The 27907-nt window shown below is 55.4% G+C and overlaps 1 protein-coding gene across 3 annotated transcripts; it reads right to left on the bottom strand.

The window, feature by feature from the left end:
- Positions 1-1975: 1975 nt before the first annotated feature.
- Positions 1976-26551, bottom strand: GRAMD1A (GRAM domain containing 1A). 3 transcript variants are annotated; one of them, XM_065925798.1, is made up of 20 exons: positions 26421-26551; positions 25302-25622; positions 16441-16651; positions 16334-16354; positions 15778-15862; positions 15532-15635; positions 15356-15451; positions 14522-14602; positions 11064-11176; positions 10738-10888; positions 10001-10199; positions 8755-8898; positions 7112-7230; positions 6878-7020; positions 6251-6354; positions 5992-6165; positions 5815-5902; positions 4367-4474; positions 4163-4283; positions 1976-2424 (listed from the first exon to the last, which is right to left on the bottom strand). In XM_065925798.1, exons 2-20 carry the CDS (start codon positions 25571-25573, stop codon positions 2332-2334), a joined length of 2427 nt encoding a protein of 808 aa, XP_065781870.1. In that variant the 5' UTR covers positions 25574-25622; positions 26421-26551; the 3' UTR covers positions 1976-2331. The 3 variants fall into 3 exon arrangements, with proteins under 3 accessions (XP_065781870.1, XP_065781871.1, XP_065781872.1); XM_065925799.1 differs by lacking the exons at positions 25302-25622; positions 26421-26551 and adding an exon at positions 21102-21818; XM_065925800.1 differs by lacking the exons at positions 25302-25622; positions 26421-26551 and adding an exon at positions 20762-21005.
- Between the last annotated feature and the right edge of the window lie 1356 nt (positions 26552-27907).

Raw genomic sequence — 27907 nt, 5'->3', positions numbered from 1 at the left:
AATCTTGCCTGAATGGCAGGTGACTTGTCTGCTAAATGAAAAGGATGAGGGTAGGGGCTCTTTCGGGACCACAGTGGGGGCTTTTGGCTGACGGTTGCTCTTCAGGTCCTGACCTCCAGTTCTAGATAGGGTGAAGTTCCAGAATCTCCCCAGCCCAACTTTGCCAGGCAAGAGGAATCAAGGGTGGGGCTGGCCCGGGGCAGAGGGAGAGGAAGCCAGGGACACCACGCGAGGGACACCAGACACCTTTGTGGTCTGGGCCTTTGTGCCAGCACTTCCTGGGCTGTGAAATTCTCCTGCAAAAATTAACTCTCTTGCTGTTCCGGTCCCTCCTGTCAGGGGTGGCAGGCAGAGGCACAGTGAGGACAGGTCTTAGGCACCACACAGGGGCACCTGCAAGCTGATGTTCGCTGAGCACCTACTATGGGCTTGGTGCCATTCTAAGCACCTTACTATTAACTCATTTAATTCTTCCTACAAGATGGGTGTTACCATTATGCCCATTTTACAGGTGTGAGAAACTGAGGCACAGGATGGTTAATTTGCCTCAATCGCTAGCTAGAGGATAGGAGAAGCTGGCTCTGTCGTTTACCACTTGTGGTCCACCACTTGTGCTCCATCCTGCCCCATCCAGCCCCTTCTTCAGTCCTCTGCCCCAAACCATCAATTAAGATTCTTACAGCCTGTGACCTGTCAGAGGTCTCTTTTTACCCTTCCTCATTCACTCTGTAACCAGAACATGATGGTGATGTTCTGGTGATGAGTGAGACAGATCTGGGTTCTATCTGGACCAGACGTTTTGCCTCTAGGCTCATTTCTGAATTGGTAAGATAAGGCCCAGCGGCCTCAACTTCTGGTGTGGCCCCCTGAAGGGGGCCTTTTATCTGAAGGTGGAGACACCAGGGGCTAGGCCTTGCCTCTCTGCTGAGTGGTGCCAGGCATGTAACTATTTGTCTCCATCTCATGGTGTAACTGAGAATTAAATGAACGTTTGGGTTTGCTGGTGACTCAGACGGCAATGCATGAGACGGGGGTTTGATCCCTGGGTCAGGAAGATCCCCTGGAAAAGGAAATGGCAACCCACTCCAGTATTCTTGCCTGGGAAATCCAATGGACAGAGGACCCTGGTGGGCTACACCCTGGGGTTGCAGAGTCAGGCACAACTGAGCGACTAATACTTCAGACCTTGGCACAGAGCCTGGTACATACTTGGTCCTCACTATATGACTTACTTTTTTTCCCCCCTGATTTTTCTTCTTCCATAATAGTAACCTTTATTGAATATTTACTCTGTGCAGACCCTGTTTCAAGTAGCCACCTTTATTAATTCCTTGAATCCTTATAGAGTGGTTCTCAAAGTGAGGTCCCTGGACAATCATCATGAGCCTCACCTGGGAACTTGTTGGCAGTGCAAGACCTCAGCAGACTCATGGCAGGTGGGCTGAGTCTCAAACTGAGGGTGGGGTCCAGCATTCTGCTTTTTAAGAGTCCTCCAGGAGATTCTGATGCAGCTAAAGTTCGAGGAAACTCACTTCTAACCATCCTGAAAGACCGGTGCTATTCTTTGTTTTTCTTGGCCACTCTGTGAGGCATGTAGAATCTTCGTTCCCTGACCTGTGCTCAAACCTGCACCCTCTGCAGTGGAAGCACGGAGTCTTAGCCACTGGACCACCAGGCAAGTCCCTGACTGGTGCTACTCTTATGCTCATTGCAGAGGAAACTGAAGCTCAGAGAGGTTGAACTGCTCCAGGTGACATGCCCGCTAAGTATCAGAGGTAGGATAGAGCCAGACCACCAGTCTGTCCTTGGAGCCCCCACACTGGATCCTGATGGTGCAAAGCTGCTTGGGAATTCCAGGTCACGTCGGTGTCTGTGGCCCCAGAAAATGGGTCGTCTGCCCCTCCTACCACAGCGGGACCTAAAGTGTAACAGGAGGCTCTCACCACTCCCAGGGCCCCTACAAGGACAATCACAGTCATTTCCAACCTTTTATTGGGGCTCTGTCAGCCCCAAATAAATATAATACATTAAACCCAGAGCTGAGGGAATCGTGCACCCCAGGAGGCACCCCCACAACCCCAGACGGGCACAATAAGTTAGTGGGGGGCCTGCCAAAGGCCAGGCCAGCTCCCTGGCAGGGCAGGTGACGGCAGCTGGACTCGCACACGCTGGTCTAAAGTGCATCTCGGTTCTGTGGTCCCCGTGTCTGTGTGGCCCCTGGCCAGGCCACCGGGAGGGGTGGGCGGGAGGCTCCCGGTGCTCACACTGTGCCAGCAGTGGCCACCGAGCCTCTGTGTCTATCTGTCCATTTAGGAGGATGGCCATGTGTCCTCAGGAGAAGCTGTCGTCAGGCTGTGGCTGGGAGTCGAAGGGAGGATCTGAGACAGTGATGCCTTGATGTAGCTTCTCCAGTGAGAACTTCATCTGCAGGGAGAGGTGGGCAGGGTTGGGGGGTAAGTGCTGGTAGAGGTGATGCACCCCCACCATCCTGCAGCTGAGGACCTGGGCAAGGTCCAGAGAGGCCAAGGTCAGCCTGTCCTGAGAGAGGAGCCTTTCTGCACCCAGTCTGACTTCTCACAGGCAGAGGACGAGATGGTTGGCTGGTATCACCGACTCAATGGACATGAGTTTAAGCAAACTCCGGGAGATAATGAAGGACAGGGAAGCCTGGCATGCTGCAGTCCATGGGGTCGCAAAGAGTCGGACAAGACTGAGTGATGGAACAACAAACAACAACAAAGGCAGCAAGTGGAAGGGGCCCAGACGGCCTGGGTTCAAGTCATTTTATGGGATAACCTTGGGCACGCCCCTTAACTGCCCCAGGTCCCTCAGCTGAGACACTAGTCGGTAATATTCCTGCATCAGAGGATTACTCCAGGAATCTCCCAGGTGTACGCCTAGGACCTGGCACAGAGGGTGTTGGGTGCAGTTAGCTAGTCTTATTCCCTGCCATGCGACCTTGGGAATGTCTCTGCCTCAATGTTCCTGTCTGTTACATGGCAGGGGGTGGGAGGGGTGGATTGGTGACAAGAGCATCCCCCTCGAAGGCTGGCCACGAGAAACAAATCAGTTGGTCATTTTAGCTCTTAGAACCGTCTGGCTCAATCAGTGTCTGCTGTGAGAGTTAATTTGTGTAGTTGATTCCGTGCCCTTGGCAGAGAAACATAATCAGAACTGAATTCAGGATGGGAAAGCCCTGACCTACTGTCTTTGAGCAATGGCACCCCAGCCTCGATGATCCCTCGTCCCTGTCCCGCACAGCCCTTCCCCTTCCTCCTAGCATGATTTCAGGGTGCAATGAGGCCCCTAAAGGTAGACCTCGGCATTATGGTTCAGAGTGACCAGAAAGGACTTTTAGCATCACCTAGCAACATGGGCTATGATGCCCTTGGGCACCCAGTCAAGGCCAGATGCTCCCCAGCGCCTGGCACCTGTGCTGACCCACCACCGCATTTACTGACCACCTGTTTTGCAGGATCCCACTAATAACAGCAAACACAGGCAAAGTGTTTACGTGAGCTGGGCACTACTCACAGGCTAACTCCTTTCTAGTTAATACTATTTTCTGGCCACGCTCCACAGCATATGGGGCCTTAGTTCCCTGACCAGGGATCAAATCCACAGCCCCTGCAGTGGAAGCTTGGAGTCTTCCGGTGCTATACAGTGGGTGTCTGGGGCAACCCCTCCTGGAGATGAGATCCCTCACATGATCCCTTAGTCACCTCACAGGCAGGAAGGGCTTCAAGGACCAAGCCTCATCTACTTCTGGCTTCTGTGACTGGTTGGGGGAATGGGCACGTGACCCAGTAGCCAGTAAGAATGAGCTCCTTCCTTTGGAGCTGCAGGTACCATCTCAGTCAACCTGGGATGCTCCTAAAACAAAGCCAGCCCTGGGGGTGGGCAGTCAACAGAAGGTAAAAGACTGATTCTTATTACTGTTGGGTGGCTGGATCCAGCCATGCCTGAAGTCAAGGCATCCTGGCCTTCTTCCCCAGGATGAGAAGCAATAAATTCTATCTTCCATCTCGCTGATTTCTCTAGCAACCCTGGGAGGTGAGGACTATGAATGGCTTCCTCATTTAACACAGAAGGAAAGCGAGGCCCGGATGCATTATGCTGCATCTCGGGATGTGACTGCAGGACCCCGCAGCCCAGGCCGCACCTCGTCCAGGAGCTCCACAGAAGCCCGCAGGATCTGCCTCCACTTGTGCACCTCGACGCTGTGGAACTGCTTCTGCAGGGCCAGGATCTCCGCCCACTCCGTGGCCGTCTGGGGGAATTTACTGTGGGGAAGACAGGGCCCGGGTGGGGTCTTGGCGTCCCCCACACCTGCCCAAGCTCCCAACCCCCTGGGCTACCCACTCACCCCTTGGCCAGGGCCAGACTGTGCCAGGACTCAAAAGTGTGAGCTGTCCTCTCCAGGGACCAGAGGCGGTAAAAGAGGAGGACGTTGAGGGCAATGAGGACGATGAGGCTGGGGAGACGAGGTCAGAGGTCAGGGGTCAGGATACCAATGCTCCCACAAGTGGGTGGGCACCCACTTGACCATGCCTTGAAGAGGCACCATGACTAGCCCTCTTTCCAGAGGAGGAAACCAAGACTCAGACAGGGTGAGTGACATGCCTGGGGTCACACAAGCCAAAGCCAGGGTTCAAACCCAGGCTGGCCTGATGCCTGAGCCCTTAACTGCCGTTCCAGTCACCTCACTGGGGGGAGCCGGGGGCACGGAGTAAGGAGAAGGAGTTGTGGCTGGGGGGCAAGACACAGGGGAAGGGAGGGTGGGACGCAGGACCCTACCTCACACAGATCCTGAGAAGGCAGAGAGAGGGGGAGACAAAGAGATGAGAGCTGCCCAGCCTGTCCTGGCCACCCCTTGACCTCCAACCCCAGCAGCCCCAGGCTGAGCACGTCACACGCCCCTCATGGACCGTTGCTACTGGCCAACCGAGGCCCAGAGGCTGAGCACGAGGCTGATCTCTCACTGCCCATGGTCTGGCAGGAGCATGGATCTCATTTCTATCTTCTCAGAGCACCCTGCCCCCAGTCCAGGCCTCTGTACATGTGGGATACCCCCCCACACAGGCCAGGATACCCCCAGGCAAGGCCTGTGTGCAGGTGGGTCCCCCCAGGCCAGGATACCCCCAGCCCATGCCTCCATGCAGGTGGGTCCCCCAGCCCAGGCCTCTGTACAGGTGGGTCCTCCAGCCTAAACCCACTCTGGGGGGTGGGGGGCGGGTGGTCTCAGCTCAGAGTCCTCTGCTTTCCCAGGATGGCTTCCCCAGTGACCCACTGTCTGGCCTAGAGAAAGCCTTCCGCGGCCTCCCATGGCTTCCCTGTTGCCCTTGCCCATTCCCTCCATCACAACCCCATCCCTCTGGTCTGGTGCCAGACCTGTCTCACCCCAGGACTGCTGATCACTACTGTGTCCCTCGTGTCACACAGCTCAGGGCTGAGCACAGAAAACCTGAAACCTCCATGGGTAAACCTCTCCTGGCCCACCTAATTCCACCTTCCCTGGGAGCCCGCTCCTCCAGCTCCCTGGGTGAGGCCACGCTCCCTCTGAGCACTGCCCCCAGAGCCCCAGGGTTTCCCTCTCCGTGTGGTTCGACCTCTCCACGAGAAACTGAGTGATAGAAGCTGAGGAGCCCTCCTGGGCGCATCCCAAACATCGCTTCCTTTAACCCTTGCTGTGGGGTAAGCCCATGCTCCCACGTAAGCAGAAGCCCAGAGAGGCCAAGCATTGGCCCAGGGTTGCACAGCCAGGGTGCAGATCCAGGCCTGTCTGACCCCGCCAAGCCCGGCCCCCTTACTCACACAATGCTGATGAGAACCAGGGCGCTGGGGGTGCCCGCCCCGGGGCCCTGGTCCACAGACGGTTCTGAGAAGCGGGAGCTGAGGGAGCCTGTGGGGGAGCAACTCTGAGTCAGATGGACTCATCTCTACAGGCGCCCAGCTCCTCCCCGGCCCCCCGCCAGGCCTGACGGAACCCACCCGAGGTGTGCATGCCAGTCCGGGCACAGGGGTCAGGGTCCGGGTGCGGGGTCCCATCACCGTGAGCCCTCCAGCTCAGAGGCCGCTTCCGCCGGCGCAGGCCGGACAGCAAGCCCCGCGCGTCCTTCCCGCCTTCCTCCAGGGAGAGCTTCTCGGCCTTGGCGAGCTCTCGCTCTGCGGACACAGGAGAGGGCTCTGCACGGCCGCCCCGGCCCGGCCCTGACCCCGGCTGCCGCCCGCCCGGGCCCCTGCCCCCTACCCAGATGGTGGAAGTAATCCTCGATGCCGCTCCACGAGTTCTTCTCAATGAGGGACTTCACGAGGCTCCAGGGCTGCTTCCGGTAGCGGATCTCAGAGGACACTCTGGGGAGCAGGGCCAGGGGAGGGGATCAGGGGCTGCCTGCAGCCTTGCTGTCCCAATCTCCAGAGGGTACGTGCCCTCATCTAATTCAGAGAGGGCCCCGTGTCACCCACACACAAAACAGACACCGCCCGCAGGGTTCCCTGTGATCCCCACACAACACCCCACTCAGCCCGCAGCCCCTCCTCTGTGCACACCCGCGACCATGGCAGGTCCCCCACCGTCACTGCTGCCCCAGCACTGCCCACCCAGACTGCCATCCTAGCCCGCACCTCACCCTTGAACCCCTTCCACCCTGCGGCTGTGTCCACCCCCACGCGGGGGTCTCAGAGACACAGCATGTCCCAAGCTGAGCTCCCAGTCTTCCCCCCAAACCCTCCCCGCCTTCCCCTCCTGGTCAGTGGCGACTCCGCCCTTCTGGCGGCTCAGGTCAACCACCTCGGGGTGTTCCTGACTTCTGCTCATCTGCTGGGGTGGCCCTGGGACCGCCTGGGTGTCAGGTGGCGGGGCCAGGGCGCGGCTCACCGGAGGCGGGCCTTGTTCCGGGCGAGGCCCAGGATGCAGTAGCGGTGGGCAGTATAGAAGTAGTCTTGGTAAGGGATGCCCTGCGTCAGCACCTCGGAGTCCACCACACACCCTCCCGCCTGGGGGCCGCGCCGGAACAGCGTCTGCGGGGCCAAGGGGGGAGCCAGGAGTCAGCGTCATCTGCCCTACCCCGACCCTCGGCCCCCCACCCGCCGGGCCCCCTGCCCGGCTCACCTGTGTCTCCACCACAGAGGCGCTCTTGGGCCCCAGCGGGTTGCTGATGGGGATGGTGTAGGTCAGCACTCGGCGCTGGTGGCACTTGCTGTCCCCGCTCCAGGGACTCAAGGTCACGTCTGGGGGGTGGAGGGGCAGAGTGAAGACCCCAGTCTCCAGTCCTCTGCCCTCAGGCAGTAGGAGACCCAGTCCCCTGGGGAAGGTTCCAGTTCTCTTTAGACTGGCTCCTAAACCCGCACCTCCTCCCTGCCCCCACACCGGTGTCTGCCACCCGTCTTTCTTCTAGTTGCCTAAAACTTTAGATGCTGCTGATCCTTGGAGCCAGGACCTCTCTCCTGCCCATACTTCTCAACCTTCCTGGGCCACTGCATCCACTCTGCAGCCCTAGTCTCCATGCTACCAGTACTGGCTTCTCCCCTGAGCCTGAGACCTAGGGTCCTGCGACCTCTTGAACACCTCCCCCGGACATCCTCAGGACCCTGCATACCCACTGGCCTCCCCAACCCCTGAAACATGCCCCTCTTCGCTGGGCCCCACTGTCCTTCAGGCTCCCCGCAGAGCTTTGGGCCTCATCCTGGTCACTATCTATTCAGTGACTGCCTCAGCACTGTCCTGGTTCATCCCATCCTTGCCATTCCAGGGTACCTCTCCAGCCTTCCCCTGAGGTTCTGGCCTCCATCTCCAGCTCTGGTCCAGGGGGAGCTTCTAACAGCCAAGGCTGACCCTGTCCCTCCCTGCAACACTCTATGGCTCCCCAGTACTGCTGGACAGAGTCTGAGCTTCTCCATCTGATGTGCCACTCTCTCCAGAAAATAAGCATAGTTTGGGGGGATTCGAGTGCTCCCAACGTAAGGCAGTCTTACCCACTATGCAGAGGATGCTGCATGGTTTGTTTTCATCAATCAAGAAAAAAAGACACAGGGCCCTCCCCAAATCGAACCACTTTCATAGCCTCCCGAGCTCCCTGCTGGTCTCCTGGTCAGCCCTTCCGCCTCCCCTGGTGCTGTGGCTTTCCCCCTCCACACCTGGCCTTGGGGGCCCAACCCCAGAGGCCTTCTCCCAGTGCCTGCCTCCAGCTTCAAGACCTTTGCAGGTACCGGCTGGCCTCCTCTCTCCCGCCCCCTCTCACTTCCCTTGGAAAGCTCCTCCTTCAGGCCTTAGTTTCAATTTATATCCTTCCAGCATCTTTTCCTGATACCCCCTAGATCACAACCACCCCTCTGATACACATGCTTATCTGTGTCAGTATCTCTTCACTGCTGTTCCCACTGGACTTGAGTTCATCTGTCCTGGGCTCTGCACTGGCCTGACAGAGCAGTCTTTAATTCATATTTATTAAACGGCTTCCTATCTGCTCCCATTCTAGGCACTTGCCCAGTACTGACTCATTTAGTTCTCACGAGAACCCGACAAGGCAGGTATAACATCACACCTGCCCCACACAGAAGAAACTGGGGCATAGAGGAGGTCCGCCCCTGGCCCAAGGCCACTCAGCTGGTAGGAGGTGGAGCCCCTCCGGTCTCACAATCACTGCTTCTCATGCCCTGACCCACCGCACCCAATCTGCACTGCGGTTCCTGCCGGTCTCCTGGCCTGCTCCTCCCCGCACCCTGCCCTGTAACGCAGCCAGCTCAGTCGCTGACCTGTGAACTTGCACTGCTGCAGGAAGTCTTGCAGGAAGGGCGAGTCTGAGAAGAGCATCTGCTGGAGCCGCTCGGCACCCACGTGGAAGACGGAGTTGATGAGGAGACGGCCGGAGAGGTCAGGCAGCAGGGCCGCCAGGTCGGCTGGGCGACAGAGAAGGACAGTGCATGGGGCTGCCTGCGTTCCTCGGGTTCCCCCTGGGGGACCGCTCCTCCCTGCTCCCAGGCCTTGTGGGGCGGTCGGGTGACCCCGTCCTCCTGCACCAGAGTGGACACTGACATGCACTGACACAGCCCCCTCCACCACGGGATGGCTTTAGGGTGGGCGTGTGCCCCGAGTCAGACAATCAGAGCCATCACTGTGGGTTCAAGGTGGAGCACACACCTAGGCCCAACACTTGCAGTCCCAGTGATGACGGGGGTGGACCTATCATAAGCCCACCCTCAAGCTCAAAGTTGAGCCTTTGGCCATGGTGATTGGTTCAGGGTGTATGTGTATGTGTGTATGTGTGCGTGTGTGTGTGTGTGCATGTGGGCATGCACAAGTGTGTGTGGCTGATGGCCAAGTCATCAGCCACAGTTATGGGACTCAGGGGTGGGGGTGTGTGTGCGCGCATGTCTGTGTGACCCAGGCCAGGCCACTAGCCACAGTGGCCAGCTCTCCATTCAGAGCCAACCCTAGAGCTTGGTGCAATCACTGGGAAAAGTAGGCTTTCTTTCCACCAGGCTTGTCTGGGGCAGGGCTGGAGCTCTCTCTGCCCCCATAAGGGTAGAAGCAACCTGAGAATGCAGTCAGCGTGGAGAAGATGGAAATGCTGTTGCCGCTGACGGGAATAAGCCAACACTTATAGACTGGCCCAAGCATTCTACGTGTATTAAGCCATTTAATTCTCTTCATGACAGCCCTATGAAGTAGGCATTATTACTGCCAATCCATTTTTCAGATAAGGAAAAGGAGGCTCAGAGGTTGAATAATTTGCCCACGTCACACAGCTCAGAAGTGGCATGGTCAGGATTTGAGCCCCATCCATCTGGCTTGAGATTCTGTGCTCCTATCCACCTTGCTAAGCTGCCTTCAAAGCAGAGTGAAATATGGACAGATATCTAACAAGAACACCTGAATGCCTTATTTGCCCATTGCTGTGGATTATTTCAGTCCTGTGAGCCAGCAACTCCCTCGATCAGCCCGTCTGAGTAAAGTCTGTCTCGTGTAGCCAAAGCAAACGAGTTGGGCCACTTGCCTCACCTTCCTCCCCCGTGGACGAGGAGGAGTTACTCGTGTCTGTCAACAGTTCCTCACTGGGCAGCAGATCCAAGGGACCCAGGGAGGTGGGCCCGTCAGGTGGGGTGGGCTCTGCGCTCGGGGGTTCAGCCACCGGGGTCACTGTCTGGCTGGAGGAGGCGTCTGGCTGACTGTCTGTCTGCTCCTCCTTGTCCTCCTCTGCCTGCAGAGAAAAGTTTAATCCAAACTTGTCCCTAGGGTGCCCACATCCACCAGAAGACTTCGAGACTGTAGGAAAACCAAAGCTGGGGAGGTCATGTGTACCGAGGGCTCATAGTTGAGTGGCGAGGGGCGCGGGGGCCACCCGGAGGAGGACTCCTCTCAGCCTTTCAGTCAGGCGTGTCTTGGATGCCTGGGCCATAAGCTTTCTTATGCCTGTCCTGTCCATGCCTCATCTGACTGCACCCCACCTCATCCATCCATCCATCCATCCATCCATCCATCCATTCCTCTCTTGGCTCTTCTGTCTCTCCCGCTTTCCATCTATCTATCTGCCCCACCTCTGTCTCTCTCTTCCCCTACATGTGCTTATTTTCCATGCCCATTTTCCCAGCTCCATCCCATTCCTCCATCCATCCGCTCACCTCCCCCTCTAGCCACCTCTTCTCTGTCCGCTCCCTGCTGGTGCCCTCAATGTGTTAGTCCGTTCCTCTCCCCAGCCCCACCCAGCACCCTCCTCTCTCCTCTACCCGCCTGCTCACCCCATGGTCTGCATCACTGCTGGCCCGGGACAGGTTGGGGGTGATGCGGCCACGGCGTGAACCTGCGGGGCTCGGCTCCTGGCTGTGGTCAGCTGCCCCCGAGGGGGTGATGTCGCTCAGGGCGATTACATCGCCCACATCCTTGGGGCTCCTGTGGAGAAAGAGAGGGAGTGAGACCACTGTGATCTTTGAGATCCCACACACCCTCCTGGTCTCCCAAACTTTTGTACACCCACCTGAATCCACCCAGGATTCCAGGAGCTACAGACACAGTCCCTTGTGTCTCCTCCCAACCCCCCAGAACCAGCCACCAACCATCGACTCACCCTAGGCCATTCAGCTGCAAGGGGCAGACATAGTCCTCGTCCTCGCTGGTGAGACCCAGCTCTGAGCCGTAGCACTGATGTACCAGGTGCCAGAGCTCGCGGGGACTCAGCGTCTGGATGGGCAGGACGTTGGGTTGGCCTCTACCTTGCAGTCAGAGCCCTTCCCTCTCGCCCACACCTGCCTCAGCCTCAGCAGTTCCCCCGGTGTCCACAAGGGGGAGCAAGACTTCCCATCGCAGACCTCTCAACCCAGTGGGTAGGAGCCAGTGTACTGGGGAATTCTCCCTTAGGTAAGGGAATTCTCTCCTTAGGTAATTCTCCCTCTCTCACAATACTTTCACTGCTACAGGTTAACCTTCCCAGTTTTATAGACGAGAATATGAGGCCCAGAGCGGAGAAGTCGTGCTTGAGGTCAACTCTGAGGTTCAAACCCAGACAGACTCCAGAGCCAATGCTCCCACCCACCATGCGGTCCTGCCCCCCAACTATCAACACTTCTCCCAGGCATCCTCAGGAGCTACCCATGGCCAGAGTGGCATGATGAGACTGATGAGATAGTAATATTAATAATAGTAGCAGCAGCAGCAACTGACATTCACTGAATTGTTACCACGTGCCAGGCATTCTTCTAACCCTTCACGTGTGCCAACTCAACAAGTCTTCAAAACAATTTTGTCCAGTAGGTGCTAATATTATCATCCTTTAAACATAATGACAATGAGGCACAAAGGTGCGTGTGTGTGTGTGCTCAGTCGTGTCTGACTCTTTGCCACCCCATGGATTGTAGCCCGCCAGGCTCCTCTGTCCACGGGATTCTCCTGGCAAGATAACTGGAGTGAACTGCCATTTCCAACTCCAGGGGATCTTCCAGACCCAGGGATTGAACCCATGTCTATTACATCTCCTGCACTGGCGAGCAGGTTCTTTGCCACTGGCGCCACCTGGGAAGCCCCACAGAGGTAGGCAACATCATTTATTTAGGAAGTGGTGGTACTGAGGTGATCCCAGAGTGTTGGGGCAGCCCTGGAGCTAACCACTTGGCTGCACTACCTCCCAAGCTGATGTGATGGAGCAGCTCAGGTGCTACAATCTGACAAGATGGGGTTCAGTGACTTGCCCTCAGTGATGGGGCTGAACTCCATTCCCAGCAGTCTGGCTGCCCTCAGCCTCCCTGAAGACTCTGATGCTGCCCCGTCCCTCCCTCAGGCTCCTGCTCCAGAACTCTTGCCCCTGAGGATGGCCACAGCTGCAGCTGCCTCAGCGGACAGGATATGAGCGAGCCCTGCTAGAGGAGTGTGTTTGGGCCTTCTGAGGTGCTGCATGCCAGCAGTAGCAGACCCCAACATCTATCCACCCTCCCTTCTTGCCAGCAGGACCCTGATAAGTCTGGGGTGAAAATCTTCCCCAGCCCCAGCAAATTAAAACTGGCTTATACGAATTCATGTTTTACATTTGCCATATAATCCATATAACTCTGCAACCAAAGGTGATCATGTGACCAAGTTTTAGCCAAAGAAGTGTAAGGAAAAGTCTGCTGAAAGAAACTTTCCCTTCCTGATAAAGGAATGCCCACTTTCCATCCATCCCTTTCTTCCTTCACATTTGGGACACTTAAGTGAGGGCATGACATTTGGAGCTGTAGGAGCCATATTGCAACCATGAGGCAATAAGCATGTGAATAAAACATTAACAGCAGAAAGATGATGGTGTGAAATAATGGATGAGTTTGGGTCCTGAATGACACAGGGAGCCCTCAACCCCACTGCCCCCCACCCCCTGGGATTGCCTACCTCCAGACCTCTTGTTACATGGGCATCAGTGTGATTAAGTGGACTCCAGAACCTGACTACAATGGGTCAGAACCCCACTCAGCCACAGAAAAGCATATGTGACCATGGGCAAGGCTTTCCCTCTGTGCCTCCTTGGTGAAATAAAGATAACCATATTGCCTCAAAGGGTGGCTTGTGATGATTAAGTAAGTTAATTCATGGAAAGCTCAGAACAGTTCCTGGCACCCAGTAGTTCTGTTAAGTGCTAGCTATTATTATTACCATCTGAAGTACTTCAGCATCTGTTTGCTTAAACCATTGTCTGGTTGGGTTTTCTGCTGCTTGCTGCCAAATGCATAAACTCATTCAACCATAATGGACATTCCAGGACAGCCCACTCAGAGTTGGCCCATAATAGACTATCAGAATGTGATAAGTAAAGGTCTGAAATCCCTTACTCAAAATCTTTGGGGTAAAACTTGATTCAAAATTAATAAATGTGGGGATTTAAGAAACCTTATACAGTGCCTATACTGTAATACCTAAAATATCTGTATTATATTAGTATCCAGTAAGTGCAGAGTATACCAGAGGTTCTCAAAGTGTGGTCTGACTTCTGGGTGTCCCCTACACTCTTCTAGGGAATCCATGAGGGAAAAATTATTTCCATTAAGTATGATAAGTGTTAGTAGTATAAGATATTACTTGCCTTTTTCACTTTTATTCTTTCATGAGTGCACAGTTGGGTTTTCCCAGAGACTTTGTGATATTATCATTGTTTTGGTGGCTAATCCAAGTGTAGTGGTGTATCTTATGCTTAAAAAGCTCCCAGTTTTGATTTCTAATCCAGTATATATTGACAGATATACTGCACTTAAACAAAAGCTCCTTGGAGTCTATAATTAAAGAGTGCAAAGGGTTCCTGAAACTCTGGTTTGAGGATCACTGGTATATTCTATACTGGATACTATAATTTTATGTTGAATCACATTTATATTTAAGATTGACCCCAGTCATACATATAAATATTTTGTGGCCCATTAACTGAGATAAATACAGACCTGTGTTATATAAGAAGCACACAGGATGTTTTAAGTTTAAATTAATTCAAACTGAAATTAAATTAAAAATACAGTTCCTCAGTCACACTAGTCAAGAGTTCAACAGGCACGTGCTGTCAGTGGCTGCCATACCAGACAGCATAGCACCAAGTTCTGTTAAGACGTTGCTGACAGGGATTGTAAATCTCCAAGTTAGTGCAAGTGAGGTTTTGTTGCCAAATTATCCCAAATCTCCCCATTTTCAGAGCTTTTTTTCTTTTTTTTTGGCCATGAAGCATATCGAGTCTTAGTTCCCTGACCAGGGATTGAACCCACGTTCCCTGCATTAGAAGCTCAGAGTCTTAACCACTGGCTGCCAGGGAAGTCCCTTCAGAGCATTTCCGATTCACAGGTGGTTACCAAGGGGCCGTGGGCATGCATTTCTTGTGCGTGGGCTATGGCACTGCAGCCCGCGGAGGCCCGCTGGGCAGTGGGGGGTGACCTATGGAGAAGCTGCAGGTGCGCTGGGAGCTGCTGCCCATGGAGAAGAGCTGGAGGGGTCCCCCAAGTCCCAGCATCCCTGGCTCCATGGTGCCCCCCACCCCCACCTGGCCTCTAGCCCCCTTGTCCAGGACTCGCCCAGGCCCACCTTTTCAAGCAGCGCGTTCTGCCAGAGGCGGAAGATGAGGAGGAAGCAGCGATCTCGGGCCCCAAAGGAGGTGAAGAAATGCTGCAGGAGAGAGAGGGGTGTGAGCAGCTCAGGAGACACCAGGTCAGAGGGAGGAGGAAGTTCCACCTGTGCACACGCCGTGTTCCCAGTTCCCCAGCCCGATGTATCTCCTGTCATCCCTTCGCTCACCCCACAGAATGTCAGTTCTGTGCCCAGCCCATCAGTGGGCAACTCTGGAGTCCCAGTGATGAAGAGATGGCCCCTGGTCCTGCACCAGGACTCACAGTCCAGGGCGGGAGACAGGGTCAGCCCAGAGTGGCTGGGCTGCTCGGGGGAAGCCCAGGGCACATACCCAGTCTCCTGTGCCCACTTAGGAGTGGCTAACAGATCCCCCTTTGGCCAAGAAAACACAAAGAGAAGTCTGCTGTGAAGCCTTCCCTCCCTATTTCTTTCTCCTGTCTGGGCCACTGGTGTGAGGCAGCCATCTTGGACCATGAGGCAACAATCATGATAGATGGAGCATCAGGGAAGGCTTCCTGGCAGAAAAGGCCTCTGAGCTGATAGAATTTTTCTATTAAGACTATCCCTGAGCAGCTGTGTGAGGGGAGACTGCAGGGCCTGAGTCAGCAGCAGGTGCAGGGGTCCAGGCTAGAGACGATGGGAGCCCAGGCTGGGGCTGAAGAGTAAAGAGAACAGGTATTCCGTGGGAGAAGTTGGGTGCAGAGTGAGCAGGGCTCTGGGTGGCGGGGAGGAGAAAGGAGTCAATGAAGATCGGGGACCCAGGGGCCCCTGTTCACCGCTCCTCTCGCTCACCTTCTCGTTCTCCGTGCAGATCTGGATGGCATTGGGGATCAGCTTGGCCGTCTTTTCCTTCTTCAGACACGTCACTTCCTTCAACTGGATGGAGATCTGAGGATGAAAGGTGGGTCAGAAGGGGCCAGGCCGCTGCCCGCCCCGGGGCCCTCCTTGTCCCAAGTGAGTCGGCTCACGGTTGTCTCCCAGCGGAAGATGTTGCTGTAGAAGCAGATCCAGTTCTCGGAGAGATAGAGGCGGCCCTGGAGGAGGATCTCGCGCTGCAAGGCACAGGAGTAATCTGAGGCGGCCGAGAGGAGAGAGGGGCAGACACCCGAGTCACAGGCTGGCCTGGCCTGGCCGGGCCGGCGCACACGGGGAGGGTCAGGAGGGCAGAGCTGGGGGCTCAGGGTCTGGCTGGGGGTGGTGGGGGGACGACTCACCCACAATGAGGCGTTCTGCTTCAGGGAGTTTGCTGAACAGTTTCCGGAAGTCCTCGTTCCGCTGTTTGTACGTGGGGCTCAGCATCTGGGGGTTTGAGAGGTAAGAGCTGGGACAGATTTTCACACCCCTAAAATTCTGCCCCTCAAAGCTCCCAGCACACCTCAGTCTCAGCCCGGGACAGCCTCTCTGAGGCTTCAGTATCTAGCTCACTTCTGGCTCCCACTGCCCATAACACAAGAGTAACCATAATGAGAGCCATTTACTGATTGCTATAGAGTCAGGCGCTGTGTCGGGCACCCACCATCATCATTGACTCCCGGGAAGTGTTCCCTTCAGTCTAGTAAGGTGGGTACTGTTTCTCAAGGAGAGAGCAGCCCAGAGAGGTTAAGCAACTCACTCAAGGTCACAGAGCATGTAAGTAGCAGCACGGGATGAGACCACCCCCCCAGGTCTCCTGACCCCAGCACCCACTCTCTGACAGCGGCAGCCAGGGGCCCCAGTACCTGTCCCCGTCCCTCTCATCCCTCCGGCAAGGCCCCCTGCCCAGATACTTACACTGTACCAGCTCTGCATCTTCTGCAAGAGAAAGGAAAGGAGTCAGAAAGAGCCCCTGAATCCCCATCCTCCCACCCCGCCCCCACCCCACCTGAGCTGGCACCAACCTTGCTGTTGCGGATGAAGTTCCGGCTGCCCAGGCTCTGGGTGCTGGGTGTCCCGGGCACCCCACCCTTCTCTGAGGAGCTATCCGACCCCTTCTCCACCATGGTGCCCGGTTCTGGCTCAGGCGGGGGTCGGCTTGGGGGCAAGAGCTGTAGGCGCTTACGGAGGGATGGAGAGCTGCTTGGCGTGCTCCGGCCAGAGTGGGGGGTTGTGCTGGGGGGAGAGGAAAATGGTTCTTATGGGGGGAGGTAGGCTGGGGGGATGGCAATGGGCCTGTTTTGGGGGGCCCCCCTTCAGCCCACTGACTCTCACCCACCCACCTGCTCCACCTCCTTGCAGAATGATCCAGAGCAGGCCCCCCAGCTCTCTGTCCTTGGTGAGTTCATCTATAACCCAGGGGTAAGAAGCACACGTCGTCTTCTTGTTTGGAGGGTTAAACAAGTCCATACATGTAAAGGGCTTCTAACAGAGCCTGGCATAAAGTGAGCTCTCAGTCACGCCTGTTATTTTTCAAACTAACTTATTCATTCATTCATATAATAAATATTTGTTGAACACATACTTTCCACTCAGTTGCCTGAGCTAAAAACCTAAGCTGCTTCTTCTTCCTACTTACTCTTAATTTTTAATGCTGGCAGGTTTCCCCTGCTCCAGCTCTAAGATCTATTTCCATCATTTTTATGTTGCCTCCTTCTTCCTGCACAAGGACCCTGGCCCAGCCTCCAGGTTCTCTCCCTCCTGGACATCTCAGCAGCCTCCTCCCCGGTCAGCTCAGGGCCCTCCTGTCTGAGCTCTCCCCACCGTTGCACTTCACTTCAGGGGAAAGCAAGGTCCTCACCCCATCCCCTGCTCAGGGCTCTCTTCTCTAAGACGCTTCCCCTTGCCTCTCCATGTAAAGCACATTCCTCCTCCCCAGCCCCTTCCCTCTCCACTATCCTCCTCATCACTTCTCCTGCACTTCTGTATTTTCTGGTTTCAAATCCTCCCGCACCAGCAGGTGCCCTTCACAGGGGGAGGGGTTTTCATCCCCAGGTGCACCCCCCTGCCTAGAAGGAGGCCTGGCATACAGTGGGTGCTCTGCAAGCTTCTGCCCTTGTGGACTGAATGAGTGATTCAGTCCACCTACCCCCACCTACCCCACCCCCAAACTTGGATTCCACCAAGTGTATGACTTGCCCAACACTTGGCAGCCTGAGACCACTGCAGATCTCAGTTGGGCCACTTCGCTGTGTGACCTTAGGCAAGTGTCTGAACCTTTCTGGGCCTCGGTTTCTTCTTGAATATAATGGGACTAATAGCAACATCCACCTCACAGGGTTGTCTGGAGGAGGACATAGATACATAAAGCCCACCACCTGGAAGGCACCCTGGAAGCCACCTTTATTAAGAACTGTCAGACTGAAATGGAGCACATAGCCTTGCTGTCAACGCAGCCCATTTGCTGCCAAAGTGCCACGCTGACTCCAACAGGTACCGCAAAAACACCTCAGCCTAACCCAACTGACCCCAACTCCAGCCATTCACTCTCTGAGTGCACACCGAGCCCCTGCCCTGCACCAGACACTGGGGACACAGAAGGGGCAAGACAGATGCACCACCTTCCCGCAGGGACCTGGCCTTCTGACTGGGGAACAGGGATGATCAGTAAGAGAACAGGTAAATGAGGATGATGACCTCAGACACTGGTCAGTGCTACCAAGCAGCGCTGCTCACAGGAAGTGCCCAGAGTGGTGAGAAATGCAGAGTCCGGGACCCACTGCAGACCTCCTGAATCAGGAAGTGGGGGTGGGGCCCAGGAGGCTCTAATGCAAGTTCAAGTTGGAGGACCCTGGAGATACAGGAGGACTAAGTTGGTGGGGGTGGGGCGGTGTTCAGGGCACACTTGAGCTGAGCCCCAAGGACAAGGATCTGGCAAAAGGCTGGGGAAGGCTGTTTTAGGGGCAGGAACAGTGAGTTCCAGAACAGGACTGAGCTTGGCAAGGCTGAGGAGGAGTGAGGTGGCCAGGGGGTGCTGCAGAAGGAGGATGGGATGCCCCAGGCCCACCCACAGGCTCTGTGGGCCCTGGGCAGAAGTCTGGGCCTCACCCTGAGGGCCCTTGTAGGCTGGGGGAAGGGTTTGAAGGAGGGCTGATCACATTCCCCCCTTGCCTCATCTTCCTGATCTCCAGCCTGAAATGATCCCCTGGAGAAGAAAATGGCTATCCACTCCAGTATTCTTGCCTGGAGAATCCCATGGACAGAGGAGCCTGGTCCATGGGGTTGCAAGGAGTCAGACATGACTGAAGTGACTGAGCACAAGACCTCCCCCCTCCCACACTCCTGCAGCCGCAGGTCTGGGGAGGGTGCCTGCAGACAGGTCCAGCACACGCAGCCAGGGCACGGCCTGCACCCCCATATCTCGCTCTCGGCAGGACAAGGAGGAAGTGCTGACGCCCTGCGGCTGCCCCACCAGGCTGGCTGCAGCAGTGGAGGGAGGGGCCCCGCCATGGTGACACGGCTGGAGGCACTTGGAAGAGAATGGGGTCTCTCACTGCAGACACCTCACCTCTGGCCTCCTGGGCCTGAACCGCCCTCTGGGCCAACAGCTCCCTCTGGGCAGAGTGGGGCAGAGGCATTCTGCGCATGCGTGTGCACAGAAGAGACCCTCCACGTGGGTCACACATAGCCAGGGCCCCCGGCAAACCGCAGTTCCCCACGGTTGTAAGATGTCTCACCCACCCCTCACCCCCACACACCCAGCAGAAATATCACAGTCACACACAATGCCCCAGAAGTCACACACACACCTGCATGCATGACAAAGACATGCAGCTGCAGAGCGTGACAGAAACAGAAAAGTCCCAGGTACGTTCACACATACAGCTCCAGGGAGGTTTTGGAGGAGACTTGAAAGTTAACATTTCCATAATGACAGAGAGGGCCATACAGTGAAAGAACAGTCCCAGAGGCCCCCAGGTAGCACGTGCACCACCCAGGTAAATTAAGTCCAGGCTCAGCTCAGTTCTCATGGCACTCCCCATCAAGAGCGGAAGACAGAGCAAAGACCTGCTCTTACGTGGCACGAGATGGACGTGGCAAATGCTGTTCCCGAGTGACTGAGCGCCCTGCACACACACAGCCGTGAAGGACTCAGGAACAGCGCAGCCCCGGAAGGCTGTGGACACACCTCGACGACACAGTGGCCAGGGATTGAATTTGAAATCATGCGTGGGACATGTTCTATACACAGGAGAACTTTGCTCCAGACTGTCAAGGGTACACCCAAGGTCTCGAGAGGGAGGGTCCCAGGCTCACCAAGAGCCACAAGGGGTCTCTCTCGTATTCTTCACACACCCTTCACACACACAAAGCCCCAGAGAGTCCCAGCTGCTCACATGGAAGCCAGGGGCGTACAACAATGTCATAAGGGACATACACGGGAACTTTCACCCAAAGACGGTATCAGACGTAGATTTAAGGTACAACCCCAGAGGGTTTCAGTCATACTCACCAAGGCTGGGGCCAGACAATAATGTCACACGTGGACACACGGGTGACTTACATTTGCCCACTATGCTAATGGGTACAGAGGTAAATTACAAGCACACACAGAGGTGAAAGGTCACAGCAGCAAACAAAGAGCCCCTGACACAGGCGCACACACACTACAAAGTCACAACTGAACACACAGACAACTTACAGTGACACTTGGAGCCACAGATGGAATCCAAGATAATAAATTCACACACACAGGCACACGGCCAAGGAGGACCACAGCTGTTGCTGCACACTAGGAGGCTTAGACCAGTACACACACTCCAAAGTCACAACTAGACACGCGGATGTCTGATGGAATGAGGTACAGTGCACACACAACCACGGAAAGCCACAGCCGCGCACACAACGCCCCAGACACACACGACGATCCCAGTCAGACTAACACTCGGAGCTTACACCACCACATGAAGCCACACACACACACACAGAGCCAACGAGGATCACAGCTGCCTGCACACCAGGAACACAGACACGCACACACGTCCAAGACATCTACAATGCATAATCTAGCATACTCTGGGCCCGGACAGGGACTAGGTCAATTCCGCGCTCACGACCCCAGAGGATCTGAGGCACGCGGTCGGCCGGCCACGTATAAGACCCCATCCGAGCAACCTCGAGACTCGAGACAGACCAGAACCGAGGGAGGGGGCCCAGACCTGGAGAGGCTGCTCCCGGGCCTGTCCCGGACTCACGGGCCTGGGAGCCCGGTCGGCGCGGGCTCGTCTCCGCCCAACCTTGACCGCAGCCCCGAAGACCCGGGTCAGCCTCGCGCCCACTCCTCACCTCCCAAGCAGCGGCAAAGGAGGCCCGGGGCGCTCCCAGCAGGCCGCGCTCCTAGCGCGATGAGCCCCGGACCCTCAGCCAAAGCTCCGCCAGGCAGGCGCATCGCGTCCGGGCAGTGCCGAGCAGACCCGGGGGGCTACCCCGCCGTCAGCGCCCCACCCCCGAGTGCACCCCTGGCCCCCGAGGCCTCCCTCCTCTCCCCTCCGGCCGGCCCCGGTGCACAAGCTCCTGGATCTCGGCTGCAATCGCGCCACGCCGGGCCGAGCCCGTGGAGCCCCCGCCCCAGCGACCCCCCCGGACCTCCCCGCGCCCGCACCCCCGGCCCCGCCGCGGTCCTCACTCGAACATGGATGCGGCGCGGCGGGCGCGCCCAGCCGCAGGGCAGGGCCGGGCCGGGCTGTGCAGGGCTGGGCGGCGTGAGGCGTCCCCGCCGGTCAGCCGCCTCTCCTTCTTTGGCTGCCGTGCCCCCCACCCCCGCCCCAACCCCGCCGCCCTCAGCCCGCACAAAAGGCCGGGGCCGCCGGACGCCGCCGAGGCGTCAGCTCCGCTTTCCTGCCTCCGCCCCGCGCGTCACGGCCCCGCCCCCCGCCCGCGGGAGGGGGCGAGAGGGGACGAGAGGGGAGGGCTCGGCCCTGGCGGGGAAGGGTGGCCGGGAGGGACGGCTGGGCCTCCAGGCAGACTCAGATCCCCGGAGGGAGAAAGGGACCGGAGGGGCGGCGGGAAGGCAGGAGGTGAGAACTAGAGGGAGCCCCCGGGGGGGCTGGTCAGAGGCGAGGGAGGGACGGCGGGGACCCAGCGAGACCCCGGGGAGGAATCCGATGCTGGAGGGAGAATTAGAGATGGAGTGACGGGGCGCAGGAGCAGGAGGAGCGAGACAGAGGTCGAGAGGGGGCGGCGGGGTCGTCAGGGCCCGGAGAGAGCAAGAAGAGAAAGAGAGAGACGGAGGATCTGAGAGAGGCAGAGAAATGGACCGGGAAGGGAAGGAAAAACACAGAGACAGACTCGATCAGAAGCACAACTCCGCCGTGGTAGCCTGGGCACAGGCCGGACGCGCTCGCCTGGTACCCAGAGAGGGGTCCTCCGCTCCAGTGAGGCCTCGGGCCGGGCGCGCTCCGTACCCCTACTCTCCACCCGGGGCGGAACCTGAGAGAGGGGGCGGGGCTGGGGATGGGAGGGAGATTCGGGGAAACGGAGGTGTTGGGGCAGTGGGGACGCGGGAAACCGCAGCTGGCGGAAAGAGGTGGGGCCCTAGGCCGCCTCCCTCTCTGAGCGGCGTCTCCGGGGACCCCTTTCGGTGCCAGGCGCAGTCAGCCATGACGTCGAGCAAGTCACCCAGTCCTGGGAACCCCACTAACTCTGTGGTCAGGGTTTTCCCACAGGACGGGATTGGGAGCAGGGGAGGTGGGAGTGCTCCCCTTTTATAGAAAGGGAAGCTCCGGCCTCAAAGATGCGAAGTGACTCGCCAAGGTCACTGCTGGTGGACGCAATCCTCCATTGATGCCCTAACCCACCTTTATCTCTGCAGCAGCTGCCTGGGTGTCTCGGTGTCCTGGACTCCTCCCCCGAGAACACAGATATGTGCGCAGAACCTCACAGCTCCTGGCCCCAGGCCCCCCAGCTCAGACTTGCTCCCCACCCCTCTCCAGAACAGGCTGTTCCTACCTCTTGAAAAAAACTCCATTCCCACTGCTCTTCCACACTTACACCCCTTCCCTCCTAAAGCATCCACTGACTTCTCCATTTTGGTGGGTGTGTACTCAGTCACTCAGTCCTGTCCAATTCTTTGTAACCCTGTGGACTGTAGCCAGACAGGCTCCTCTGTCCATGGGATTCTCCAGGCAAGAATACTGGAATGGGTAGCCATTCCCTTCTCCAGGGGATCTTCCAGACCCAGGGATCGAACCCACGACTCTTGCATCTCCTGCATTGGCAGGTAGAGACTTTACCAATAGCTCTGCCTGGGATGCCCATTTTGGTGGGTGGAATGCCCCAAATTTCAGCCTGCCTTGACCCCTCTCTTTCCCTCTAGTCTCTCAGCAAACCCTGTAGGCTCCTCCTACAAAATCTATCCAGTTTAAACTCTTTTCCCTCACTGCCCCAACCCTGGCCCAGCCTCCATCCTCTCCCTCCTGGACCATCACACAGCCTCCTCCCTGGTCTCCCTGCTCCCTCCCAACCCCTACAGCCTGCTCCCCACACACAGCCTGAAGCAGCCTGTGAACCCGTGTCAGGTCGAAGCCCTCCAGCACAGAGCCTTCTGACTGCACCTCAGTCCAGCTAAAAGCAAAGTTACCAAAGACTCCACTCTTAACTTCTCTGGCTCCCTTTTATTCACTGCCTCTAGCTTACTCAGCCTCCCTGCTGTTATTCTGACTCCCCAGTTCCTGTTCCTGCCCCCAGGCCTTTGCATTCCCTTTCCCTCTGTAGGAAAGCTCAGTTCTTGGACAACTGCCTCTCAAGGTCAGATCTCAGGGTTAGATCCCAGTGAGGTCCTCCTCCCACCATTTCCCTCTGTCTCACTGTTCTCTTTTTTTGTATTTCTCTAGGCCTGTTTTTTCTTTTTAAATACTTAAAAATTTTAAACTAGGGAATGTTTATTTCAAACAGGAAAAATAAAAGAGTTATCTTGGTCCCCACCAAGCATATATAATAGGTGTGGACATTTTACCATTTTTGTACATTTTTCTACCCTTTTTCTGCATCAAGATGCATCCACTAACAATATATCCTGTTGTTCAAAATCTTTTAAAAAGATACATAATTAGGCTCCTACTATCATTTTGCAACCTGTTTTTCTCCGTCATCTTTATTTCTGAGATTTCTCCACATTAACACACAGAGCCCTACTTCATAAACTGTAACTCTTATCCAAATGTTCATTGTTGGAAAAAAACACAATGGACATTTCTGTTAAAGGCCAACGTAGTTCTTTCCTCCTATAGCCTTCAACCTCCTTGTTCCTGTCTCCTTGTGCCAGAGGTAGTGTTCCTTTGTAGAAGTTTTGTTTAAACATTTTTTTTTTTGCCCATGAGCTGCAACAGGAAATACCTTTTATATTGGTCTCCAAGTACACAATTAGAAATAGAATCAGCCCTCCATATCTGCAGGTTCCACGTCTATGGACTCAACCAATCAAAGATCAAAAGAGAATGTTTTTTAAATTCTGGGAGGAATACACTTGAAACTAAGACAACATTGTAAATTGACGACACTTCAGGTTTTAAAAACTGGATAGATAATATTATATTAATTTCAGGTGTATAGCATAATAATTTTTGTATAAAAATTTTCCAGAACAGGAAGGCGATAAATTAGGAGTCTAGGATTTCCCTAGCGGTCCAGTTAGGACTCAGTGCTTTCACTGCCAGTACTGGGTTCAGTCCTTAGCTGAGGAACTGAGATCTCGAAAGCCCTGTGGCTTAGCCAAAAAGAAAAAAAATAAACAGCAAGGATATACTGTATAGCACAAGAAAGTATATTCAACACCTTACAATAAATAACCTGTAGTAGAAAATAATCTGAAAAAAAAATATATATGTATGTATAATTGAATCGCTTTGTTGTATACCTGAAACTAACACAACATTATAAATCAACTGGGCTTCCGTTAAAAAATTTTTTTTCAAAAAAAAAAAAATTTTTTTCAGAAAGCAAACTTGAGTTTGCTGGCTGGCAACTGTTTACATTGCATTTGGAGCGTCCCTGGTGGCTCAGACAATAAAGAATCTGCCAACAAAGCAGGAGACCCAAGAGATGCGGGTTCAATCCCCTTTTGGGGGAGATTCCCCTGGAGTAGGAAATGGCAGCCTACTCCAGAATCCTTGCCTGGAAAATTCTGTGGGCAGAGGAGCCTGGCGGGCTACAGACCACATGGTTGCAAAGAGTTGGACACGACTGAAGCGACTGAGCATGGCACAGAAACCTGTGAGTAATCTAGAGGTATTCCAAAGTATACAGGAGAGTGTGAGTAGGTAATATGCAAATACTACACCATTTTATGTAAGAGATTTGAGCATCTGCAGAGTTTATTCACAGGGGTCTTAGAATACTCCCATGGGGATGGAGGGTCTGCTATATATGTAATGTCACAAAATTGGTAGCAAACCACACTTGTTCACTGCCTGCTACATTGCTTTTTTTCTTAGTCGTTTTATTTTTTGTTTTTTTTTTTATACTGTGTTATGTTCAGTTCTCTCCTGATTCTATTTGGGAAAAAAAAGTGTTCACTGGAGTGTACTACATTGGTTTCATGGCCCTTAAATGGGTCATGACCCAAAGTTTGAAAAACACCAGTTGGTGAGTATTTGCCTCTGGTCTTAGTAAGCAGTGCTCAGCTGAGCACAGCTGATTAACCCAACACATATTCCAGTTTTTATCTGCATGTATTTCACAACTTCCAGTCAGGCCCCTGTGGGGCTAAAGCCACATTCTAACTGACCTTCAACCCCCCACCAGGACAGTGCCAGCCACAGGAAACCCACCCTTGAGCTTGAGTCCTGAGAGAGAGAACCCCCTTCCCATCCCACCACCTAGGTCTGACCTGTCCTGGGGTGAACTCTCCGGGTCTGGGGTCCTCGGCAGCTGCAGGCACTGGGGGGGTGGAGTGCAAGGGGGTGACTCCCCATCGCTGGCTGGTGTTATCTGAATGGTGGGCACCTCCAGGAGCTTCCAGCGCTTAGGGGCCAGGCCCTGGCCCCTGCCACCGTGTGCCTCCTGGCTCGGCCCCTTGGCTGGGGGCACCCGTGAGTCCTGGGCACAGACATCCTGGGTCAGCAGGGGTGCACAAGGCAGCAAGGGCAGGAACTCAGCCATGGGGATGGCTCTGTCACCCAGCCGGGGGTCTTGGACCGTGGTGTGGCCTCTGGGGGAGAAAGAAGAGGTGAAGGGGTGGAGGGGAGGGTTCCCATGCAAACCCTGCCCCTCACCACCTCCCGCTGCCCAGTGGGAGGAGGGGTCAGCTGAGCTTCAGAGCATAGCTTGGGAGTCAGAGAGATCTGGGTGGGATTCCCGTCTTGGCCAACACCCTCCTTTGTGACCCTGGTTCCTCTTCTGGAAGCTGGAGAGCCTGATGGCGACCTGCGAGGGTGGCCGGGCCTTGTCGGGGGGCTCTGACAGGTGGAGGGCTAGCCCAGGGTCTGGCACACGGCAAGTGTGCCCCTGTTCTGGGGTTTCTCTTCATGCCCCTGGACTGGGGTTTATTTTTTCTAGTGTGAATGAGCTACAGTCAAGCCCTGGGTTCTCTATACACCCGCCACCCCAGCTCCCTTCCCGATACACAGGGCCAGGAAGCAGCCAGGTCTGAGGGGGCCCAGGGGCCCAGGGGCCTGAGTAACGGCTGATTAAAGCCAGGATTTCCCTTCCCTCTTTGCTCAGCAATTGCCCCTCCCAAGACAAACAAAGGGAGGGAACGAAGCCAGTTCCTGCCGTTATGATTGTGATACTGGAGGCCGCATGGGTCTGGGGAGATGAGATTAGTGTCTGTCTGTCCTCACTGCAGGTCACGGTGAGGGCTTCTTGGCACCCCGCTGCTGGGGGGGGAGAGGCAGGGAAGGTTGACCCGTGGGACCCAGAGAGGGTTTCCCCTGGTTTGGGAAGAACCTGACCCTTACAGGCCAGGCTGGGACCCCAGAGTCCTTCCCAGACACCCCAATGCCCCTACCTTATGGCTTCCTCCTCCTTCCGTCCTCACAGGGTGTGCTCCGGCTCCTAGCGTTAGGGCAGGTGACCAGGCCCTATTCTTTCCCCCCGGGAGTCCTGGCTGGGCCAGGGAGTCATGACCTTGTCAGGCGGAATAGAGTGTCCGGCTGGAGTCAGGTTCCCCTCTGACCAACTGTTCCCGGGAGAAAGGGCTGAGTGGGGGTGGGGGTGTTCCGACCTCAGAGGAGGCCCTTCCTGACTCTGCCCTGGGGCTCTGCGGCTCCATCTTTTCTGTTGGCTGCAGCCTGTCACAGTGTAGCTTCTGTCCCCATTTCTCCCCCAGCACTGCTCCTCCAAGCCCAGACGTCACCCCCAGGCGGCCAGGTCTGACACTTTTCCCCATCCTCATCCTCCTGTCCTGCTCTTAGTGCCGGGAACCTTTGAGACTCCAATTCCTTCCTTCTGGTGGGTTCTCTTGGCACTCCAGGGCACCCTACTGACAGCTCCTTCTCACTCTGTCTTCTCCACCTGATTGGTAAAAGCTGGCATTCCCCACAGCTTAGCTCTTTTTCAATTTCATTACATGATAATTGACACACACTAAAGGCTGTCTGGAGCCTAGTTGTGAGGTAGCAAGTTTAACAGTAAAACGAACCCCTCAGACCCAATTTGATAGCCAGCATGTCACTGTGAGTCCCACCCTGCCTCCCTTCCAGAAGTCTCCATCACCCCTCATTTATCAGTTATCATTCCCTCTTTTAATAGTTTATTTTTTAAATCAGATCGGCATGCATTCCTATTATAATTTTAGCTTTACTCGATTTTGAGCTTTATAAAATGGAACATTCTGTGTTCAGCCACCAAATCGTGACCGACTCTTCTCAACCCCATGGACTGCAGCATGCCAGGCTTCCCTGTCCCTCACCATCTCCTGGAGTTTGCTCAAGTTCAGGTCCATTGAATTGGTGATGCCATCCAACCATTTGCATGTCATCCTCTATGACTAGCTTTTCTCCCTCAGCTTTATTTCAAAGATTCCTCCCAGGGAAGTAGGTAGTTATACTTTATCCATCTTTGCTGCTGCACAAGGGTCCCTTGTGGAATTAACACCACAATATATTTATCCAGTTTTCCTGTCCATAGACCCTGGGTTGTTTCCAGCTCTCTGCTCTGAGGAGCAGCTGAGCTGCCCTGAATGTTCCTGGATCTGCTTCTTGGGTATCTCGTGGGTAGCCAGCATCCTTCTGATTACCTGGCCATCTGTGCCTCACCTGTGCGGCTCTACCTCTAAATGCCCAGGCTGGTTCTGTGGATCTGCCTAACTCTGAATCTATGAGGTATTGCCTCAATTGCTTCATCTTTAAAGTAAGTCTTGATATCTGGTGAAGCAAGTCTTTCTATCTGGTCCTTCTTCTACCAGCTTTGGCTTGTCAGATTCCAAGGGGGAAAAAATCAACAATGGGAGCTTAATTGTTATGCTCTAACCAACAATTAATATCTTTACAACAC

The sequence above is a fragment of the Muntiacus reevesi genome, chromosome 2, assembly GCF_963930625.1.
Source record: "Muntiacus reevesi chromosome 2, mMunRee1.1, whole genome shotgun sequence".
Taxonomy (NCBI): Eukaryota; Metazoa; Chordata; class Mammalia; order Artiodactyla; family Cervidae; genus Muntiacus; species Muntiacus reevesi.
The sequence above is the reverse complement of the archived record's forward strand: the minus strand, read 5'-3'. Positions and strand labels throughout refer to the sequence as shown.

Excerpts from the sequence above, each read along its gene's own strand:
- GRAMD1A (XM_065925798.1), bottom strand. The coding sequence starts at position 25,573 with ATGGCTGAGTTCCTGCCCTTGCTGCCTTGTGCACCCCTGCTGACCCAG. Across the intron at positions 15,863-16,333 it reads AGATGCAGAGCTGGTACAGT|ATGCTGAGCCCCACGTACAA; the intron begins GTAAGTATCTGG and ends TCAAACCCCCAG. Across the intron at positions 4,475-5,814 it reads CTGGTTCTCATCAGCATTGT|CCTCATCGTCCTCATTGCCC; the intron begins GTGAGTAAGGGG and ends TCGTCTCCCCAG.